This window comes from Lingula anatina, chromosome 9 (genome assembly GCF_051362555.1).
Source record: "Lingula anatina isolate TDL-2025a chromosome 9, LinAna3.0, whole genome shotgun sequence".
NCBI lineage: Eukaryota > Metazoa > Brachiopoda > Lingulata > Lingulida > Lingulidae > Lingula > Lingula anatina.
The window spans coordinates 13,969,783-13,992,332 of record NC_141775.1 but is presented as its reverse complement, the minus strand read 5'-3'; the positions used below and the strand labels follow the sequence as shown (position 1 = coordinate 13,992,332).

At 35.9% G+C, this 22,550-nt stretch overlaps 1 protein-coding gene and 1 long non-coding RNA gene across 2 annotated transcripts in view; both read left to right on the top strand.

Moving 5' to 3' along the window:
• Window positions 1-4,075, top strand: part of LOC147759952 (uncharacterized) — a 38,511-nt gene extending 34,436 nt beyond the window's left edge. The window contains exon 2 of the long non-coding RNA XR_015331043.1: window positions 2,512-4,075. This is a non-coding gene — a long non-coding RNA (uncharacterized LOC147759952). The remainder of the gene's footprint in view (window positions 1-2,511) is intronic.
• Window positions 4,076-12,562: 8,487 nt separating this feature from the next.
• LOC106174082 (L-gulonolactone oxidase-like) lies at window positions 12,563-22,282 on the top strand. Its single transcript, XM_013555474.3, has 12 exons — window positions 12,563-12,972; window positions 14,915-15,134; window positions 15,317-15,385; window positions 15,592-15,749; window positions 15,939-16,091; window positions 16,493-16,645; window positions 17,320-17,487; window positions 18,279-18,505; window positions 19,336-19,465; window positions 20,393-20,557; window positions 21,087-21,293; window positions 21,557-22,282. The coding sequence occupies exons 1-12, from the start codon at window positions 12,955-12,957 to the stop codon at window positions 21,773-21,775; spliced, it is 1,887 nt and encodes a 628-aa protein (XP_013410928.2). The 5' UTR covers window positions 12,563-12,954; the 3' UTR covers window positions 21,776-22,282.
• Window positions 22,283-22,550: the final 268 nt, after the last annotated feature.

Below are 22,550 nucleotides of genomic sequence, written 5' to 3'. Positions count from 1 at the left end.
CTTCAAATGTCAGAATGGATTCATTAACCATTGGTAAGTGTGGGAGAATTGTCGTTTATTCATAAATATACAGGCCAAGTTTGAAAATCAATTTGATCTGACGATATTTGGAAAAGTAAAGTGCTTTTTTTTTTCAGCATACACCATTCTACATACAATGATAATTGATAATTGTGTAGCTAGACATCTGTTCTCATTATCTGTTGTGTTCAAACATACAAGACTGATAAATATTATTAAGATCCAGGTCAAGTATTAAAAATCAGCTTGATTGGACCAATTTTGGAAAAGTTATCCTTTTTTTAAGTTTACATTCTGCTGTATATACCCTTGATAAATGAAAGCTACATCAGATATCCTGATATTTAATAGGAGCAATTCATAGCATTTAAGTTCAACTCAAGTTCAGATTTAACCTTTTTTCATCGTAAATTGTACTGTATGTTTTACTTATTGGTTTTTTCTATGCATGACTTAGAAACCCCATGGTTCTGAAGCCCTGTGCTAGTTCCAGATACCTAATTTTAACTTTGTGGTGATTGTGCTGTTATGGACACTGTAAGGGTTTATTATCATCCAAATACTCAAAATGAGTTTTTTTCTTGCATGTAATTGTTCAGTGATATTGATGCATTTGCTGATTTAAAACTATAAAAAATCCCCTTGAAATATATAAAATATTGGTGTTTATATTTCTCGTTGCTATGTATAAGCATATGTAGGCTACTCAAAGCTTTTATCATCAATTTAGCACCTTTCTATTTCAAGGTGAGATAGCAATCGGTATGGGGCGTAACTTCACCTCTGAACAAGATTTAATTGCAAAAATTCCCATAGTTTGGTTTCAATGTTTTTGTTATGGAGTTATGAGCCCAAAATTACAGATTTTTATGTACAGACACAGATGTGTCTGTACATATTGCCATCACCTGCGTCTGTCGTCGCCGATGCCGATGGTGATGCCGATGCCGATGCCGTCGCCGGCGCCGTGCACTTTCCTTGTAAACACGATAAGTGGAAGGCAGTTTCACTTTTTGGCTTTATATTTACAGAGCTGATGAATATTCATAAAACGCAGGTCAAGTTCGAAAATCAGCATGATCGGGCCATTATTGTAGAAGTTATGCTGTTTTTTCACTTTTCAGCATATATGCAACCTTGTAAACACATTTCAAGGAAAACCGTTAGGCTTGTTGTCACGAAACTCACAGGAGTAATCAATCTTACTAAAACGCAGGTCAAGTTCGAAAATCAGCATGATCTGGCCACTATTTTAGTAGTTATGCGGTTTTTTCATTGTTCAGCATATATGCAACACTGTAAACACAATATAAGAAAAACAGAAAGCCCAATTGTCATTAAATTCACAGGAATGGTCAGTCTTACTAAAACGCAGGTTGAGTTCGAAAATCAGCATAATCGGGGCATTATTTTAGAAGTTATGCTGTTTTTTCACATTTCCTCAGATTTAATTCTTAGGCATCTTAAAAGCCTTATTATTTAAGTAATAAGATACGTAAAAGTGTTTGTTTGACATTTCCTGCATCTTTACAACATTGTTAGTTGATTATATAAAAATGATGGTAAACTTGTTATCATGTATTGTGTAATCAAGTGTCAAAAACGGAAATAAACTCATATCATTGCAGTTTGTCAGATTCAATCATCCAATATGTTCAGAATCTCAGAATGGAGGAAATTGGACATTTAACACTGTTCTATTGATACTTTTCTCATCTCATCAATTTTCTTAGTTGGTCATAAAAAAATGGCAGTAAAATGTTTATTTTGTTTTATGTTAAAAAAGTGTTAAAAACGGAAATAAACCCATGTCAGAACAGTGCTGTCTTGTTTCACATTTCCTCAGGTTCAATTCTTAGGCATGTTAACAGTCTCATTATTTAACTAATAAGACATGTTAAAGTGTTTGGTTGACATTTCCTGTATCTTTACAACATTATTAGTTGATTATGTAAAACTGATGGTAAACTTGTTATCATGTATTGTGTAATAAAGTTTCAAAAATGGAAATAAACTCATATCATTGCAGTTTGTCAGATGCAATCATTCACTATGTTTAGAATCTCAGAATGGAGGAAATTGGACATTTAACACTGTTGTATTTATATTTTTCCCATCTCATCAATTTTCTTAGTTGATCATATAAAGATGGCAATAACCTGTTAATTTTGTTTTATGTTTAAAAAATTGTTAAAAATGGGGAAAAAAAAACATTTCAGAACAGTGCTGTCTTGTTTACATTTTGGCATTTTCAAGTTGTGACTTTGAAGTTCCATATGGGCCTGAAGACCTTTGCTAGTCACATTTTCTGAATATCCATGATACTAATATTTTATTATTAAAATTGATGGTCATTATGCTGTTAAACATTATGTAATATTGCATCAAAATTTGAAAAAAAACCTATTTTGGGCACTGCTCCCATGATGACCATTTAAGAAAAAAACAATGTCACTTACTGTTCTCAAACAGTACAGTAAATATGTACAGATGTGTCTGTACATATTGCCATCACCTGTATCTGCCGTCATTGTCGCCGGCGCTGGCGCCGTGCACTTTCATTGTAAACATGATAAGTGGAAGGGAGTTTTACTTTTTGGCTGTATGTTTACAGAGCTGATGAATATTCATAAAACGCAGGTCAAGTTCGAAAATCAGCATGATCGGGCCATTTTAAGGGAAGTTATGCTGTTTTTTAACTTTTCAGCATATATGCAACACTGTAAACACATTTCAAGGAAAACTGATAGGCCTGTTGTCATGAAACTCACAGGAGTAATCGATCTTATTATAACGCAGGTCAGGTTCGAAAATCGGCATGATCGGGCCACTGTTTTAGTAGTTATGCTTTTTTCTTCACTTTTCAGCATATATGCAACACAGTAAATACAATATAAGAAAAACAGATGGGCCAATTGTCATGAAACTCACAGGAGTGGTCATTCCTGCTAAAACGCAGGTTGAGTTCAAAAATCAGCTTAATCGGGCCATTATTTCAAAGAAATGCCATTTTTTCACATTTCCTCAGATTCATTTCTTAGGCATGTTAACAGTTTCATTATTTAATCAATAAGATACGTAAAAGTGTTTGTTTGGCATTTCCTGCATCTTTACAACATTATTAATTGATTATGTAAAAATGATGGTAAACTTGTTATCGTGTATTGTGTAATAAAGTTTCAAAAATGGAAATAAACTCATATCATTGCAGTTTGTCAGATTCAGTCATTAAAATTTTGCATCAGAATTGACAGTAGCCTATTTTGTGCATAGTTATTTCCTGTTTTTTGTCTGTACATTTGACAGCTTTGCTGCCTTGTTATTTAACAAAGGCTTATTTTGCTTTGTCAATGATAAAATCTGAACTTAGGCTTAAAAAAAAATTTCTAGCAAGATTTTGGAGTACTAAATGGTGTAATTAAATTGGAGTTAGAACAGTGTTTATGGGTGCTTGGGTAAAGGAGAAACTTGAGGAACTGATTTTTATTCCATTTGTACCCCAAAATTGCAATTATGACGTCACCTGCAGGATGATTTGTGTAAATGTTATCTAATTGAGTGGCGGAACACTGAAGATTTAACTGTCATCCAAAAGAATGTATGTAAGACAGTAAATACCTAAGTTTTTGGCAAACTTTTATATTGCATTAGAATGGACAAAAACAAACTATTGTGCACCAGCATATTTTTCTGCTTTTTGTTTGTGAATTTGACAGCTTTGCTGCCTTGTTTTTAACTATGCCACAATCTGTTTTGCCAATCAATGTCTTGAATGTTTGTGAAAATGCAAGCTTTTTTGTCTACTTTGATTTATGACCAAGTTTGATATGAAATCTTTCAGATGAATGTACATATTTACATATGCCAGCTTTACTGTCTTCTTTTGATTTATGACCACATTACAAATGAAATCTGTAAGAAAATGTATGTTGAATGTATGTACTAGTACATGTATGTTTACTATTCATGTTGTCTACTTCTGATTAATGATGAAGTTTGATGTGAAAATTTTGAGAAATTTTGTGCAATAAATAACAGCAAATGGTTACAATTATCAGTGACTTTGGCCTTTATTTATTAAATAAACCCCCACATGGCCCTCAATGACAGAAATTAGAAATATTGTGGAGAGTAAACTCTTGTTACAAAAATAATAAATAAACCATCTTCCAATAAATTGTGAGATAGAATACCCTCTGCTTAGCAACTGTTCCAATGTATGGGAAGATAGTCCATTGAAGTGCATAAAAAAGTGCTTCTAGACTAGATGTATCAGAATCTGAAGAACAAGATGTTGGTATAAACTGTTTAAAGATTTCAACTGGCTTACCACAATCAAATGAACAGTTGCCACATAAAAACAGTGGATTTCAAGTATACGGACACTCAAGCAGAAATATAATTTTGTTTTAAAAAATTGTGTATCTGAAAGTTTGATAATTTTTTGTTCAATGAAAAGATCTGACTCATTTCCTAACTGTTCTGAAATTTAGGTTGTCTGCAACCATCCTGACAATCTTGATTTCTTATTTTTGGAGTCATTGCAATTTTGCCTCAACATATGACAATGAAAGAAAGAGGTTAGAAAAGACTTACCTGAGGCACCCAGTTTTGATAATTGTTCAAATTTGGAGATGAAATTTTTAAGATGAATGGAAAAAATCTACTGCCTCTTTTTACCACTTAACAGGAATGGAGTATATTTTATAATGTGGCAAATTTAGATTGCTGGTAAGATGATAATTTTCCATCTCTGTGAGCTTTTTCATGTGCCTTACAACTGACATTATGTGAAAAAGCTTTCTCACAGTAGTGACATTTGTAAGGTTTCTCTCCTGTGTGCACTCTCATATGGCTAATACAGCCATCTTTTCCTTCAAAAGTCTTCTCACAGAAATCACAGTTTGGTTTTCGGCCTTTGTGAATTAAGACATGTTGCTTAAGCTGGTTATTACTAACATAGGTTTTTAAGCAAGTCTGACATTGGAAGGGCTTGACACCAGTGTGAGACCTTAAATCTGTCTGCAAACAAGAATTTGATGAAAAACCCTTGCCAAAAATTGGCATAAAACTGTTCAAACTCAAATTCTTTCTTACAGTACTGTTTCATGTTCCTTCAAATTTGATGCAGACTGATAAATTTTACCACAAAACTGGCTTTCTTCACTTTCCCATTATCTCTATCATTCATCTGCGCGTTTGTTGTTTTTAATCTATTCTATATAATTTTAAAACCTTGCTTTTTAATTAACTTTAAAAAGACTTTGAACTTTTAGAAATGCAAATTACTGAAAAGTTATATTAACACATGAACATTGACACATAACATAAACTGTATTTCTTGTTTTCTCCGTTTTCAAGTGGATGCTAAGCAGACCCCTCCCCCCCCCCCCCCTTGAAGTGGCAACGGCAACACCCTAAACTAAATTTATACTTCTTTTAGCAAAATTACATTCTCAAAAATGGAAATAGTGTGAAACAACATCGAGGGACACTTGATTGACTAATAATTTACTGCCCGACTTTACGTCACTTAAAACACTATTGAGGATTCATGTCAATTCACCGTATAGATCTTAAGGAAAAAATAAGTATTATTGCTGATGCATCTCTGAAGATCTACTTTACAGATGTCAAATTTGCAATAATACATATTAAAACACTATTGACATGAATGGAGCGACACAAAGTTACAAGTAAGATGCTGCTCAACCCATTTCCTAACTAATTATGAGCCATCACTCACTTATTATTTCAAGTTTATTTAATTTTCTTTGTTTACTTTCTTAGTTTTACTCTGAGCCTTCAGTTTCATTTAAACTTTTTCTTTTGCCACATCGATTACAGTGAATTTATTCAATATTATGCCATTTACTTTTATATATATTTTCTCACTTCCCTCCATTTTCATTGAATATTTTATTTCAATATCTCCACAAGCTTAGCCTACCGACAGGTACGTGTATTACATCCCAGAAGGCATTGATGCCGAGGCAATAATTTTTTTCAATATTTAATCAATGATGCATTTAGTTTCTCTGTGTATATCCCCCTGCTTGGTTGATTGAATATATATTTTGGCCCAACTACACCAAGATCATAGCTCCACTTATTTTTTACTTAACAACCAATGCACATTATGTAATTTTCATTGTTTTTAAACAAATAAATAAATAGTTAAAACTATGAACTGCAGAGGCGGATACAAGATTATTTGGAGGGGGTCCGGTTTTTTTTTAGGAATGACAGGCATCAGATGCGAAGCCGACCCTCCCCCCCCCCCCCTCCCCTTGACGTGGGGTTCGGGGCCTGCTGAATTTTGGTATTTTAGTGGGCGAACGGTGCCATTTGGTATGGTTTAGAACTATGATTAAGCTAGTCAAAATTCTACATCAAGAGGGGTGTGTTTTTTTTCAGAAACCGAGGGGGGAGGGGGCAGGACCCCCCTGACACCCAACTCACCCTTGACCCGCCACTGCTTAGGCTGCAGTGTTTGAATTAAGCCATTGATGTGATTTTGTCAAAAATTGGTCTTCAAAATGGAAGATTGACTGCCTTGTATGAATAAAATTAACAAACATAGGCGAGGGTAGTCTCCAGAATAGACAGCGCATGGAGTATTGCTCTTTACAAAAATTCTCCCGTTCATGAGAAGACGCGTTACTGTCTACCATTAAAAGACCAGTTCAATAGAAAATGGAACCCTGTATCAATTTCTGATTCCCAATCGAGTATATTCTGATTCATTCTTACGTATGTAGAGATTAAAACATATTTAAATAAATGAAGAGATAGAGCGAGAGAGGTTGAACAATAAGAATGGAACTTGGGCATTTCGGCACTGAGTTTAATTTATTTGTGAATGACCCTTAAATCGGGGCTAAAGTGAGCTCAGACAGTATCTGTGGGTATTTTTAAGGGCAAATTTGAGACAAAGGAAGCCAAGATATGAAGTTGCCTCGTACACAGTTTATTGAGTGCACTATTTTTGTTTACGTACTAAAAGAGAGGAATGTCAAGACTCGCCCACCGCTCCCGGTTCCTCTGTTTGAACCCTTTGACTTGTCTGATGACAAATCGACCTGAGCTTAAAACTACGGAAGATTTTTTCCTAATCTGGGTTATAGAAACAAGTTAAAGATGTTTCTCTATGATAGATGAGTTGACAAAAATTGCCGAGAGAGAAAAGAAGCTTCATTTTTAGTGTCACTTGCGGTATGAAACATTAATATACTGCACGTAGAATAGTAATTGCAAAAAGCATGCCAGGAAATCTATTACATTTATAATATGCGCATTCAGACCAAAACTTCACAGAATGTGTTAGATGAGAAAGAGTAAAGATGATGATGTTAATACTGAATCAATTTTGTTTTTATTAAAAAATAGAATAAAATAAATTAGATTTAAAAAAGCATATCTTCAAGTAAATATTCGATCAAATATTAATTCTTATACGGCGTAGCATACATTTTACATATAATGAAAAGATAATTTTTTACCAATCTGATGAAATACAGAATAAGATATTAAACGAACAACTTCAATAAATTAAACCAAGAATTTCAAGTCTTATTAAACCAGCCCGACTTATTCCACTATTACCGGTAGTTTATTAATTTTCACACGTTATTGAAATCTGGAGTTTTTTTATACTTATGAAGTAGTTAGCAATATATCGCAGATTAAAGCCTGAAAGATTGTTAACGCAAAATTGTTTTCAAATTTAATTTGGCTGTTTTAATTAAGTAGTTTGTAATTTAAAAACAACAGTTTTTACGCACGCTCATGTCAATATACGGCGACTAGCTACTTATTGCCCCGGCCCTTTATAAGGAACGAACAAAACCGGTACTTTTTAATTTTACCTGGCCACTAACATCATTATCTCGGCAATTTTTTCTCTCCGTAGCTCTTGAAAAAAATGACAAGGTTTTACTTTTTATACCATTCGTTTTTTAAAGATCCAAAAATATTCATTGGGTCTAAAAGAACACCAGTATGATCAAAGTAATATGTTCAGTTCGTTTTTACGAAGTTCCGATTATTCGAGCACCAAAAAAAAGAAAAAAAGGATGATGGGGCAACAAACATCGACAACAACGCTAATATAGTCATTTTACATCATATCAAGAAATTTAAAAAAATTGACAACCGATTTTAGTACAATAAAAAAGAACCCGGGACTCTTTCACGTTGTTAAATTCCATGTAGTCTCTCGGTTGAAATAAAGAACCCGACGTTTTGTAATGCCCTGCAAAAAGAAAGAAAATAAAATGTCCCCTACCCCAAGAATGTTACGACATGTATTGCTATAGACAGGTATGAATCAAATTAAAACAGGCTAATTCAACTTTGGTGCTGTCAAGAGTACACGACTATGAATGACAGTTTTCTATACAAACGTCAAACACAATTACTACACTCTTCTCTCCGAACATGTAAAACTCCAATATTCACATCCTTTGATTGACAAGATGCCAATCAAATTCATCAGTTTTGATAGTTGCTGTCAAGAAATAACAGCTTGATTGGCAGGTTATATAAACAAACGTCAATCAAATCATTACAGTAGATCACTATAGTCATCGAACACGTTTAGTTCAAGCTTCCAACATCCTTTGATTGACAAGGTGCCAATCAAATTCAGTTAGTTTTAATAGTTGCTGTCAAGTAATAACAGCTTGATTGGCAGGTAATATAAACAAACGTCAATCATCAGGCACTGTGATTTCTCTCGCTGTGAAACAATAGTTCCGCCGAAAGAGAGCGCTAAAATCTGAAGTTAGGATTAACTTGCAAAATATTTGAAGAGAATATATACAACCTGTTTCCGAAACTAGTTCTCTTTCTGAACCGCCCAGCGTGTCTAATAAAAAACTCTAGATTACAAACTATTCTGGAAAAAAAATTAGCAAAAGAAACCAATTTAAAAACAGATTCAAGTAAAGATTTATGACATTTGACGTTATTCTGGAGCTCATTATGTCCAAGTCTAGAGGTAGCGCATGGGTCATTTCAAAATTAGTACAACTATGTACCCCAGTAACTGCGTGGAAGAAGGAAGAATAAATGTTTTTGCATTATGTGTGGAATATTGACAGATTCTTTTACTGTCAAAGTCTACGTTCTGCAAAATTATAAATTAATTAATTAATTAATTAATTTTTAAAAAGAATGAACTTTTCATAAACCATTTGAAATTTATAAAATCAAATATTTTACCTATTTAAAAGTCCACAAATGATAACACTCTCTTATCTTTCCAGTTACTTTGAGGTAAATGGATTTCGTTCAGATTCGCTCTTTCAAATCTTTTAAAATCTTTTGAAACCCAATAGAGAGTTGACCATGCATTTCACTAGCTGAAATGTCACTAGTCTAAAAAATCACAAAAATAAATTGAATGACTTTGTACATGTATCCAATCTTCTATAACAAAAACGTGTATAGAACAAAAATCCACAATTTTTCTGTCATGATCTATTATATGCACCGGTACTAGTAAGAAGCGTATTTTCCGGTAACGTATTTTGTATCGTGTTCCAAGATACATGTAAGTTGTGGTAATTCAGTCATTGTTAGTTGACGTAAGAATGTCTTTATAGGTAATTTTAAAACTGGTAACCCGCTGAGCTTTACGCCATGGCTTACACGTAACGAGACGTGGGGCGGGGATGTTCAATGTTATACTTACAGAAAATCATGTACATTAAATAGCAAAGCCAGTGTTGATCGAATTTTCAAAGTGAGCAAAACGCTTCCGCAGCTAAAAGTTTTCCATTGGTGACATATTATCCACAGAGAATAAGCAATATAACCGTGTTTTTTTGTTTCTTTTGCATGTGTTTAAGCATTTTGTGCCTGCAAACTGTGCAATAAAGAAAAGTAAGCATTTGTAACAAAATCCATGAATTTGTGAAGAGCAGTTTAAGTAACAGTGAATGACCCATTTGGGGTTAGACGATGAATTATTTTTTTATTATTCCTGGTTCCGGGAGAGTGAAACTTTGATCCGAACTTCTCCATGTGGTACCCTTAAATTATCAAACATAGTTTCTAATCTGTGCACTGAATATTTTAAGTGCATGCCTGTGACAACATTTACTCCTCTATATTATTGGGTTTGGGTGTTATGTCTGATTTAACTTCCAACAAGCCTACAGATTCTATTTGATTCTCATAGTTTTGTAATAAAACTGGCTATTTTAACTTTGAAGTTGCGTTTTTTAGACATTGTCAACTACGCATCATGTTTTATCAGTGTAATAAATTTAACTCGGGGTATAAACCTATAGTACACTGGTTGCTCCAGGATTTTGCTAAACAGATTGGGAGGGGAACAAAAAATTTAATACGAGAATGAATAAAACACTATACTGCGTTATGAATTTTAATTCTCAGCTGTTACAGTAAGGAATAATCCAAGCAGTCTACCGAGATCGAAAAAATCACTTGTGATACACACCAACTAACCGCCAGATCTTGACGATCGTAACAATATAAACGTGTTTGCCGTCGAATAGCACTTGAACTTGTTTGTGATTTTTATTCTTTACCAAATTTGCACAGTACTGGACATCCGAGAATCACTGAAGTCGGGAATCGTGAGCCGAACCTTGGACATAAAAAGGAATTATGTCCAAGGCCGAATATATCTCCCTCAGTCAGATAAGAGCCCCTAGAAGTATCTAAATGACGCAGGTCAACCCCATAGTACACTCTTGCCCAAAATGGTTGGTACACGGAAATTTTGGGATGCATATCGCCCTGTTCTTTCATTATTATTGATATTTCCAAATTAATATTGTTTATATTGTTAAATATGTGAAGCTGGAGGATTGGTAAAGTCACAAATTCCTGCACATCACGTTTTATGTCGACGTCCGAATGAATACGAACTCCAAATTTTCTTCAACACCTTCATACAAGTTTGCAACACATAGATCCTAATGAGGCCATTGTGTACGTGTATGGTTGAAAAAAACGATGAAGTTAATGCCCCAGCGGATACCCAGTGGTAATAATTAATTTATTATTTATCATTCCCTGATAAAAAGAAAACAACAAAGATATACATCTGGCAACAAGTCAACAGGACGAGAGTTACACATACACCGTTCAATCCAGTAAAAGCGTTCACCGTGAGACACGTCCAGCAATTATACCCAGGGGTATTCAATAGTCGCTTCCCCCCCCCCCCCCCCCCCCCCCCCCCCCCCCCTCAGTGGCAATGTTGGACCCAAGGACTGTCACAGCCTCAGTCGTCAACACAACTATAACGGACTACAAACAAAGAGACTGAGACCAGGTCACCGTCTCCGCAACTTATTTATATACACTATAAATTAATAAGAGACTTATTAGTGAAATAAGACATTCTTGTCATTAATTTGCCATGGTCGGTACAGAAAAACAGCTGTACCACAAAGAAATTGTTCATATTTTGATGATGTACGGGGTAGAAGATGAGTTTATTTATTTATTCTTAAATGCCCCACGTACATCACCGTCTGAAAAAATTGAGTCTTTTTATCGCAATCGAAGAGCCATAAAATAATTAACGTCTCAGTACACATAAACTCGCAGTACCTGAATTGTTGCAAATCTTGCACAGTACATGTACACAATAAATTATAATATTCTATACAATACAGTAAATTAAGATCGCATTACAGTTACAAAGTACGCGAAATGTCACAATACTTGTTAACACAGTACATGAAAAATCACAGCAAACAGGAACTTATAGCCGTTACTTTTACCTGTATAACTTAGGCAAAGAATCCCACTAGCCTAGGAGTAACCTTGAACAGCAAAACTATTAAAATAACAAAGCCATACCTATACAACATCAACCTTCACGCTAGTATAGCCAAGACATTGGATTGACGCTTATTATTATTAGCTGAGCAAATTCACAAGAGTGCCTTTGTATTTTCTATATTTCTTTCATAAATCATTTGTTTATTGATGGAATTTTCTGCAAAATTCATCTACTATCTCAGCATCTAGCGAGGGAACTGGTTTGGTAAACGGAGGGTTAAATAGTTGTGTATATACACCATTAATAATGGTTATAATTTATAACTTTATAAGTCTACAAAGTCTCACAAGTCTACAAAGAGTAGATCTTTTGCGGACCCCCCCCCCCCCCCTCCTTTCAGAGAGTTCAAAGCGAAAAACTAAAATTGATTACCTTTGTCAGCACATCCCCGGGGGCGAAGATCATAATTTTTATTATTTTCCTAAAGGCGTACTGAGGGCATTCACCCCGTCCCCCAACCCCCAGATTACGGTTTGTAGATTTGTGAAAATGATTATAAAAATGGACGATCCCCAAAATCCCCGTGTTCTAAAGTTACATAAGCTCTACAATTTGCTGGTCTAGTTTCGTTTCCATGTAAAAATCAACATGGCTACGTAAAAATAACATTGTCCTTGTCTGCCTGTCTGTTGACGTCAAAATAACTCACGTTTTGAGGTTGTTATTTCTCATTGAGGGCATTGACCCCTTCCCCTAGCTCACAATGTCATACCAATGTCAGGTAGTCTATTATTCCCCGCTGCAACCCATTCAGAGTCAATAATAGAGTACGAATTCAGTCTCAGAGGGTATTGACATTGCCTTATAAAAAGAGACAAAATCACTGACCGTAACTCGCCCGCGTCCTCCGCTGACATTGACTTCCAGCCAGAGCAAGGTGTTCTACCTGTGCTGCTGCAGTTATCGCTTTACTAACCGACGGAAAATACAACAGAGAAGTTATAATTTCTTCTAACCGACGAGTCAACACCAGGCACTAGAAATCGACTGCTTGTTGAGGCACTACAGGGAAAAAGTGACACAAGCCGTGTTAAGACAGTTGCTTTTATGGTAACGACTACATAAGAAAAAGTGACATTCAGGCAAATTTTCATTTTTAAAGGAAAATGTCTGGAATAGATCAGGTAAGAAATAAGAATATATAGTTCGTACATTTGTTAGTATTGTTGTGTTACCTGTGGCAGCCATGGATGTGAGGGAAGATGATGGAATGGAACAAGAAAAGCTTATAAACCCGCCTCCCCTTGCGTTACCGACCCACACATATTGATACAACCATTAAGATGTAATTTGTAATTTTGTCACGAACCGTTCTCATCAAAACATTTTCCCACCTCCCACAGTTATCACTGGGTCTTCGAACTTCCGCATTCCTGTCCCCCAGGCAGTATGGAGTCCGGGGTCGGGGTCTACTGGAGGAGCTACCCTCTGCCAGGGCTGTAAATTAATTATGCGCGCTTTTCTCCAGCAGAGAATCTTGTCATGAATAGAGACTTATCTGTGAATAGCTAATGAAGAATCCATTTGTAACCTTGGTAGAGGGTAACATGTAACCATCTTTATTGTATGACACAGTGCACAGCGTAGGCCAATTCGTTCAATGAAAAAAGTTAAACAACCCTATTCATACCGGGTGGGGTCGTTTACCACCCTAAACACGTATCTAATAGTGTACATTTTTATTATACCTTATTTTGCCATGAAACTGAATTTGTCACATGTTTTATCAGCTTTCATGAGAAATTTTCGCAGCATTGGTATCATTTATGATTTTTATTCTAGAAACAAAAAAATAGTGCTGAGGTCGTAAACGACCCCACCGGATTTCCACTATTTTGCCCATTATGTACATGATATTTTATTCAGTAAATTTCACTTGAATTATTAATTACATTAGATATGACAAACAAATACAGAACAATGAAATATTTGAGAAAAAGAAAGATCTAAAATATATCTCAGAGTTGAAAAATTCCACAGATTAGTGATTTTAAATTTTGGGTGTATGAAACTTATGATTATCTCGTATTTGAAGCATTAGGCACTTGTGACGCACAGCGAGCAAGTTATCATGCTCCACAGTCAAGAATGGTGTGAAATTTGTCAAATTAGACGAAGAGGTCGTAGCAAGGGTCCGAGAAGAGGCTATTAAAGGGGGTATGGCAGAGGACGTAGACAAAATGTAATGAATTACCGCAGTCGGTCAGCTACTGTTGAATTTTTCCAATACAAGGTATGACCAAGCGCAACTAAATGGTGAAATTGAACAGTTTGGAGTAAGGTTCACCTAGCATAGGGAAGAAACCGTCTTCGATGTTTTTTTGAAGCAGGCTGCCTCCTCCAACGGTCACTGGGCACCACAGAGCAACAGCTTCGTCTGTTGTGTAACCACCCAAAAAAAATCGGCATCATTAACGACCCCACCTGGTAAGAATATATTGCAAACTATGCCGGTATGATTAAGAAGAGTATGTGTGGCTGCTAAGACATCACGATCATAATACCGGGTTCCTGATAGGGTACGGAGAGCACCCTCTTCTACCCTTTTTTCCATGTCCCAAAATAAGAAAGCAAGGGAAAACTATAGCATTCCCAGGTCATATACCGAATATTATATATTTGCCATGTCTACTGCTTTATTATCTTCGCCCAGTAAAGCGAGGCATCCTCCCCCCCCCCCCCCCCACCACCACCACCACCACCACCACCACCACCAACACCACCACCACCATAGCAACAGTGTTATTCCGGGTCACTACCAGTCGATGTAAAGAGTATCAAAATACTATGTCAAATATTGGAATTGTCGAAATATACAGACATAAATGCGTCATGTTTAATCATGGACAACTTTATTTATTTAATGCCATGTCTTTTACTGTAATTACTTAAGACGCGGGCCAGTCGTTACAAATTAGATCTAAATCAAACGAAAACCACTTGTATTTCTTGATTACGGCTTATTTCTCTCTTGGTCAGTATCTTGAATATCATTTATTTATCATGGGAAAAGCACAAATGTGTTAATACATTTTGGCGTTTGACAAAACTTACTTTTATTTCTAGGATACAGTTCAGATCTATAGTATCAAATATAGGGCAGGGTCAGATAAAAATGAAAGCATGGAAAGCGGAATCGACGTCGAGAACTCTTACAAACATTCCGAACCCGTAGAGAGAACCACACAGCACGATGACATTGGGTTACGTTCCAAGGCAAAATGCTTCTGTGGATTCTTAATATTCAACCTAATTCTCACCACAGTCATTTTGGTGTTAGTTATAGGTGAACATACCCTCTCTCTTCCTCTCATGCTATAAATCAACTTTTTTGTGCTCCTGTATCTGAGACAAATTAATATTTTTAATAAAATATTTATGTAGTAAAAAAACATTCTTAAAAATTCTATTCTGTCAGCGTCTGTCACATGCACAACTGTTATATACCTTTCGTACATATTTCATAAGTATTTTGGAGCAGCACGTATGTTACCAGAGAAGCAGCAAAGCCAAGTGACCTCCCCACTACTAATATAGGTGAGCAGTTTTCATTGTTATAGGTCCTTCAACTCAGTCAAGGTTTATATTCTTTTTTAAATTTGTTTATTAATTATTCTTAAAAACAAACTTTTATCCATGTGGTTACGATGTGCGCGATATCATTTTTCTACTTTCCTAACTTATTTTCATAGATTCATTTTACTTTTCCCGACAAACTGTATTTGTGTTAACGTTTCTACTAGCCACGACTCCTTCATCTGCCTCAACCCAAGAACAACTGCAGGCGCTGATTGGTAGCGAGCCCCAGGTAGAGGTCCGAACATTTACTAACTGGGCGGAAAGCCAGGTCGTTGCTGACGTTCTCTTCGTGGCGCCGACTTCTTTACTCCACGTGCAGCAGGTAGCTAGCTACATGTGTACGCTTTATGTTGTGCATTACTATCAACTCAACATACATATGTGCACAATTGGTTTTTAGACATTCACGTACTGTATATCTTAAATTACTTAAAGTATGCAGGATAACATTAAAATGTTACCAAATCAGCAGAGAAAATAAACCACTGATGGCAAAAGTGTAATTTCCCAGGTTATAAGAGCAGCTAGGAAACTGGGATTGCGTATCCGCGCAGTAGGAGCGGGCTACTCCTGGAGCCCACTGTTTGCCGATCCAGGTCACATCTTGATGAGCACCCTTAACATGACACGACATGATGGGCCACTCCTGGAGCTCAACCAACCGGTTAGGAAAACAATATTGCTGACTTTTTCAAAAAAATAAATAACATACTTTTTATTTGAATCATAAAAATGTTCGAAGTGCAAATTGATAAATGAAATAAAATATTCAAAGTACAAATGGATAAATAAAATAAAATCACATAATTCTGTTTTTAATGTTTTTGGGGCAGTTCATCGATTTTGTAAGCTGATAATTAGCTTGTCAAAAATACGCAGCAATTTGAACAAAATAGCTGGAAGGTGACCCTTCAAATACCTCACTTCACTGCCACGGAAAGTACTTTACAGGATAACAGGTGAAATGTAGTTTTTTCAAAGATATGATCATTGTTACTTGTATGGATACAATGATAATTCTAGTGTAATGCTGAAGTTCACAGAAAAATTTCATGAATATTTCAGAACCACTGGCAAGGTCATACCTCCGTCACAGTTTCTACCAGCGTCCGGTTCTTTGACTTCGACAACTTCCTGATCAGCCACAATCTGACCCAGCTAACCGGGCCTGGGTCCATCTCGCCGACCGTAGTGGGCTCACTCTGCACATCCTCACACGTAGGTTGTCTTTAGTCTGGTCAGTGGCAGTGATCCACGTAAACTGTCCATGTATTAGCTACTCTGCACACTCTGAAACCAGGCACCCGGCATTGCGCATTTGGATCAGTATCATGAATCATTATCACATGGCTTTTACAAAACTTTCTGTGCCAAAGCTATTAATTTCCAAATAAGTTAAAACCATTGCGCAGTGTGGAGTTATATCCGATTCCAATGTTTTTTTTTTCTTTTGAAATGTGTTGGCGTGACAATAGTACTGAAAGTGATAGGCTCAAAATCGTGGTTGCTATAAACTGATCAAACTCAAACATTCATATTATGAGACCCTTGAAATGTGTTTGAATGTTGTGTTGTTACAAAAAATGACTTTTTTGGTGAAGTTTTCCTATTTGCGTTGTCATGGTAGCGGGTCTGGCCCTGGCCTGGGCCCAACCACCAGGGACTTAAAAGCAATTGTTACCACTGAAAGTTTGAGGTGTAAGCCAACGTAATAAAAGAGTAAACGACAGGACTTACTGTGGAGACCAGCTGGGTCCAAACAACAGTTTGCACTATAATTTTAGTATGTTATTAAATCAAAATATTGCATCTTTGTAATAGTTGCACTGTTGGTTTCTATTGACAAATACACATACACATATGAAAACGTTAAAAGTATTTTTCCCTTTTAGGGAAGTGGATCTCACTATCCAATAGAGAATAATTACATCGTTGCCATGAGAGTTATCAACAGTGAAGGAGAACTTAAGTCCTATAATGTGTATCAACACAAAGAGGCCATGCGCGCACTGGTGGCTTGTCTGGGAATGTGCGGGATTATATATGACGTCACAATCACGGTATGTTGTCATTTACATTTGTCCTCTTGAAAAGAACTGTTTGCCATATATCCGACGCAGGTGGACTCCTTTATCTCCACACACCTGCACCGCGATGTGTGTGTGCGCGTGCATGTGCACATGTCGAGGATGGTGTAATTTCTATTTTATATATATCAGTGTTTTATCAACCATTAACCAATTTTTGGCCAACATGAAAAAGTCCCCCCCCCCCCCACGTGCTTTGGTAATGTAACACTTATCCATGGCTCCCCTTAGCAAAATATCAGACCTGCTGCAAACTCGTAGCAAATTTGCAGCAAATTGCAATTCCTTCTTGCAAATTATAGCTGCAAATTAGCAGCAAGAATTTTTTCCTTGGAAACTCCTGCAAACTCGTTGCTGCAAACTTTTCATTTTGCTAAGGGTCATACCGCTTTTATTTATTTTTTTTTTATTTTTCACTGTATTAAAGTTATTTATTCACAGATGATGAAATGATGTTTATTTACTTTTACTGTAATGTAATATAGGCTGGTGGCCTAAGTTTACGTAAATAAACATCATTTCATATAGTTAAAAGAAAATTCAAAATCTGTGAATAAATAACTTTGATACAGTGAATTCCGCTTTTAGAACGTCTTCATCTGAAATAAGTTTTAGGCATTCTTCGTAATAATTCTTCTTGTTAGTTCTTTTATTTATTCAATTTAGATTAAAACAATTAACCTCATGACACACAGAGCAAGGGGGCTGTTGAATAATTCAATTGCTTTAATCTATACATATATTCAATATTATATTTTATATAGGTATATCCCATCAGGATTGTAGCAGGCTATAACAAATGGGCAACCGTGGAGGAAAGTCTGTATAACAGCACGGCACTGCTGCAGGAGTTAAGTGATGAAACCAACATGTTTGTATTTTTTTACTGGGCACCACTGACGTCAGCAACAAAAGCGGAAATGACGTATTTCAATGACCGTGGTCACATGCCAACAACGTGGAAGGCAGAGAAAGATCACGTATGGATAAAGTATGTTTTATTGTTACTAATAGTGATAAAGACGCAACTGTGAATAAATCTGTACATGTATTCTGTATACTTACATGAGCTTTCTGTCGGATTTCGTATTTAATTCGACATTTATTCCATTTGATTCACAAAATATGAGAAGCTACTATTTATAGTTAAATATTTATGCAAGATGATGAAAATTACTCCATGTAATGGAGGAACAAAATATTGTTTTTTATATACAAACCACAAAATGCACATATGTAAGAAAAATAAAAACAAATCAAGAAAAAAGCATCTGAATGAAAAGAATGAAATTGAATTAGGGCCGCAAGATTTAGGAATGCAAGGCCTTTATTGGGAAGAACAAAAAAACGCCAGTTAGTTGATATTAGTGAGATGGCTGAACAGAGTGAAAAGCCGTATAAATATATATTATTCAATAGTATTCCAAAGTCACATTAAAAAAACCATTCAAAATTTAGAATCGCAGTATTGTATCTTTATGCATGACCAGGAAGATATCATTAGAAGATGAGGGTTTTTTTTACATCTATATATTCAGATGCATGCTTGATTATAACATTAAGAAATTTTGGACTTGACCTGAACATTGGGCTTGAGGGATAAAGAATACAATCACCTTAAGTAGCCAAGCTGAGTTCCATGCTCTAGAAGGTGGAGTCTTAAAGAAAACGAAATATATACAATAGGATACCCGTCACATGTGATTTCTAAAAAAACAAAACAAAACAAAACAAAACAAAAAAATAGGGAGGGAAGACTGTTGAACAACTCGATTCCTTAAATCTAATTAGTATTTTTACGTATATGGTCAAATATTACAGAACTCTGAAGCCGCTATCTGCTGAGGAGGGCAGCAAGGTGAATGTGACCCGGTACAACACAGTGCGGCCCCTACACCACACTGTCAGACCGCAGCGGGAGGGGAAAAATTTCACCCACACAGATACCAAGGTGGGCACATAGGATGTTTTGGGCTAAAAACAATGGTTTGGCAACTCATATCAAAGATAAATGGCAACTCATGTCATAACATTTGAAAATTAACGTGTCTATTTTAATTATGCGCATCTAAACAGAGTTTTTTTTTTATTTTACGTAATTACAGTCAGATTTAATGTAAGGGAAAAAAATGCGCTTTTGAACATTTAACCGCATTTAGGTTAAAGTTGAACGTAGGGATACCGTCAAACATTGGAGACCTTTCTGTATTTTAAAGTAACTCCTGTAATGCGTGTTTGAAATCATTAAAAAAGGAAATACGAAGTCTTCTGAGAACTATTTTATCCAGGTGTAATATTCCAGAGTATATCCCAGAGAATAAACAATAAACAGCCATATGACAAACTATTGTATACCCGAGAAAGTAAATAACTTAGCTGTGGCTAATTTAAACAGTATTATGATTGGATGATCAATCTGTTATCGAGACGTGATAAATGTTGCCCAACGTCTATAATAAACTGGTCACAAACCGAGAATATTCTCCCCGCTGAACCACAGCGGGCATTCAAATTATCATCTGCCGGCCAATATAAAATAGACATGCTGGCACTATTTTATAAACTCGTTTTGGTTGTAGAATCCCAAGAAAGGGCTTCAATCAACTGCAAATATTTTTAGGAGGCCTGAAAAGAACCAGAGTATAATTTAACGAAGGGTTATTTAACCCTAGGTAAAGACAGGACCAGGGGTGTTTTTAGGCCTGTTACACCGGGATATGCTTTTATTCCTTCTTTGCATTTTAAAAGATCATTAATATATCCCACTACATGTATGACGTTGAATCGGAAAGACAAAGATCTGTTTATGTAGAACTGCTTTATACTCCATGCAGTAGTCGACTATTCGATCAGAGGTTCTATTTTTGTCTGAATTCAGAGTAATGGTGACGTGGCAAGGATGTTCCTTCCTCCCGGTCCAGATTATTTTTATAGTGTAGAAGGCTACAGACACTCTGACGAAACAATCCAGGCGCTGTTATATTCCACGGAGATTGCCCTAAAAGACAAAGATGATTTTGCAAACACTATCGCTGCGTTGAAGGTGTGTCCAGTTTTTTCTAGCTATATATGTGTCATATCGTCTATGAAGACAACCATACTTAATTAACCTATTTTTGTCATTAAAATAAAAAGTCTGCTTTTGCATACATAGTTGTTTTTTATATTGTTGATTTTTATCATTTCTTTCACTGTTATGAAATAGATTTTAGCCAGTTTGAATTTAAAATTGATTTTATGTGCCCCAAACGCACAAAAGCTCACCGAAGCTCTGTTTTTGCCCGGAAAGATAAAACCAAACACAAATTTTGATATGGATTTTGTCATTTGTCAAAATGGCCAGGTTTAATATTATGATAATGAATATAAACACGAGGTAATGGGGGTTAGTAAATACATCACCAAACCTAGACCCAAAACACGTGAAGATACAAAAGAAGGAAAGTAACACACCATAAGCCATCGAGCAATATCAAATATTTGAAAGGCCTGGTATCCTTAATCCTGAAAATTAAACTACATCTGTATGAATTTAATTGCTTTTTGTCAAATGAAAATTATATTGATTTTAGATCATTGTCGCCAAAGCGGAAGAGTACGCTTACGCCTATCCCCATTTCCCTGTGGCCACTGCCTCTGTCCGTGTGGTCAGGGGCAGTGAAGACTGCCTGCTGTGTACCAACAACTACGGCCCCGAGACTACCGGCTACTACGTCTCCTATGTAGAGCTGTTGGCACACGCCTACTCTTATCCATTATACACACAGTTCACAAAAGAGGTTAAGTATAAATAAGAATTTTATGAAAAATTAACTTGAAGTTTTTTTTTTACCAGTATCATTGTTATGCAAGTATGTGTTGCGTTTATCTATAGAACATGATCTATTTCAATTAGCACTGGTTAAGTAAGGCACTTACACCCAAGAGCTATCGATTGAGAAAGTGCCTTACTATGAAATTACTGGAAAAATTGCTGTTTAATTAATGCAATTTTTTTCAAATTTATATAGAAACGTTACCGAACTGTTCTGTTTATTTGCAGGTTCTCAAGCAGCTCAAAGAAATCCCCACATCTCGCCCCACGTGGCCCAGATTAATTCAGATGTACGGCAAAGACTTGAGGGAGGAAGTGTGGGACTCGTATCCCGTAGACCAGTTCATTTGTGCAAGGCAGCGGGCACGTTTCGATCCTGATAATATGTTCGTTAATCAGTTCTTAGAAGACATATTTTATAAAGACACGGTGGTGAATTGTACCTAGACGATTGTGCTGTTTTAACAATGCCCACAAAACAATGTTTTAACAATTAAAATGCCCTACCTGGCTGCTGCACTGGGCTTGCGACATCTTGGAGAGAGAATTCTGTCCACTCTCACCACCTTCAAAGTTGACGCTTCGGCAATACTGGTTTGTCAACAATAAGTCCGCTGGTTATCAGAAAGTTACCATTTGCTTCTCGCCATTTCATATTTTCTTCACTCTCTAGTCATGGCAAGATATCTGATGATATGGTATATTCAAATCAACATGGTGGGAAAAACAGACGCCACGAGGGCAATATGGCGATTCTATCACTTCAGATAACATTCCACGTCAAAGTCTATCAAAGTACCTGAATGTGTAAATATTTTAATGTTTTATTTCAAACTGTACAGGTAGGGCTTGATTTCAAAGGTACATTCTATATTACATTGAAAGAAAATAACTTTGATAATTCACTAATATACGAAGAAATAAACTATTTTTAGCTACAATATTTTAAAAAATCCAACCTTTGAAAATGAAAACAATTTGTCAGTGCAGATCAATGCCGCAAACCATGGATATCCCCTCTCCTCTCCTCTCTCGACAAGCAATAACACTAGATACTCTACATGTACAATACAGTTAGACCGTCGACGAAAATTTTCCACACAGGAGGTAAAACAAGCGAGGAAAGTGTAACTTGAGGTTTTTCCTCATCTGATATAGAATATCAAGTCTGAAATGTAGTCATCATTCAACTACCCCAGCTTTATGTACAATAATAGTCTCG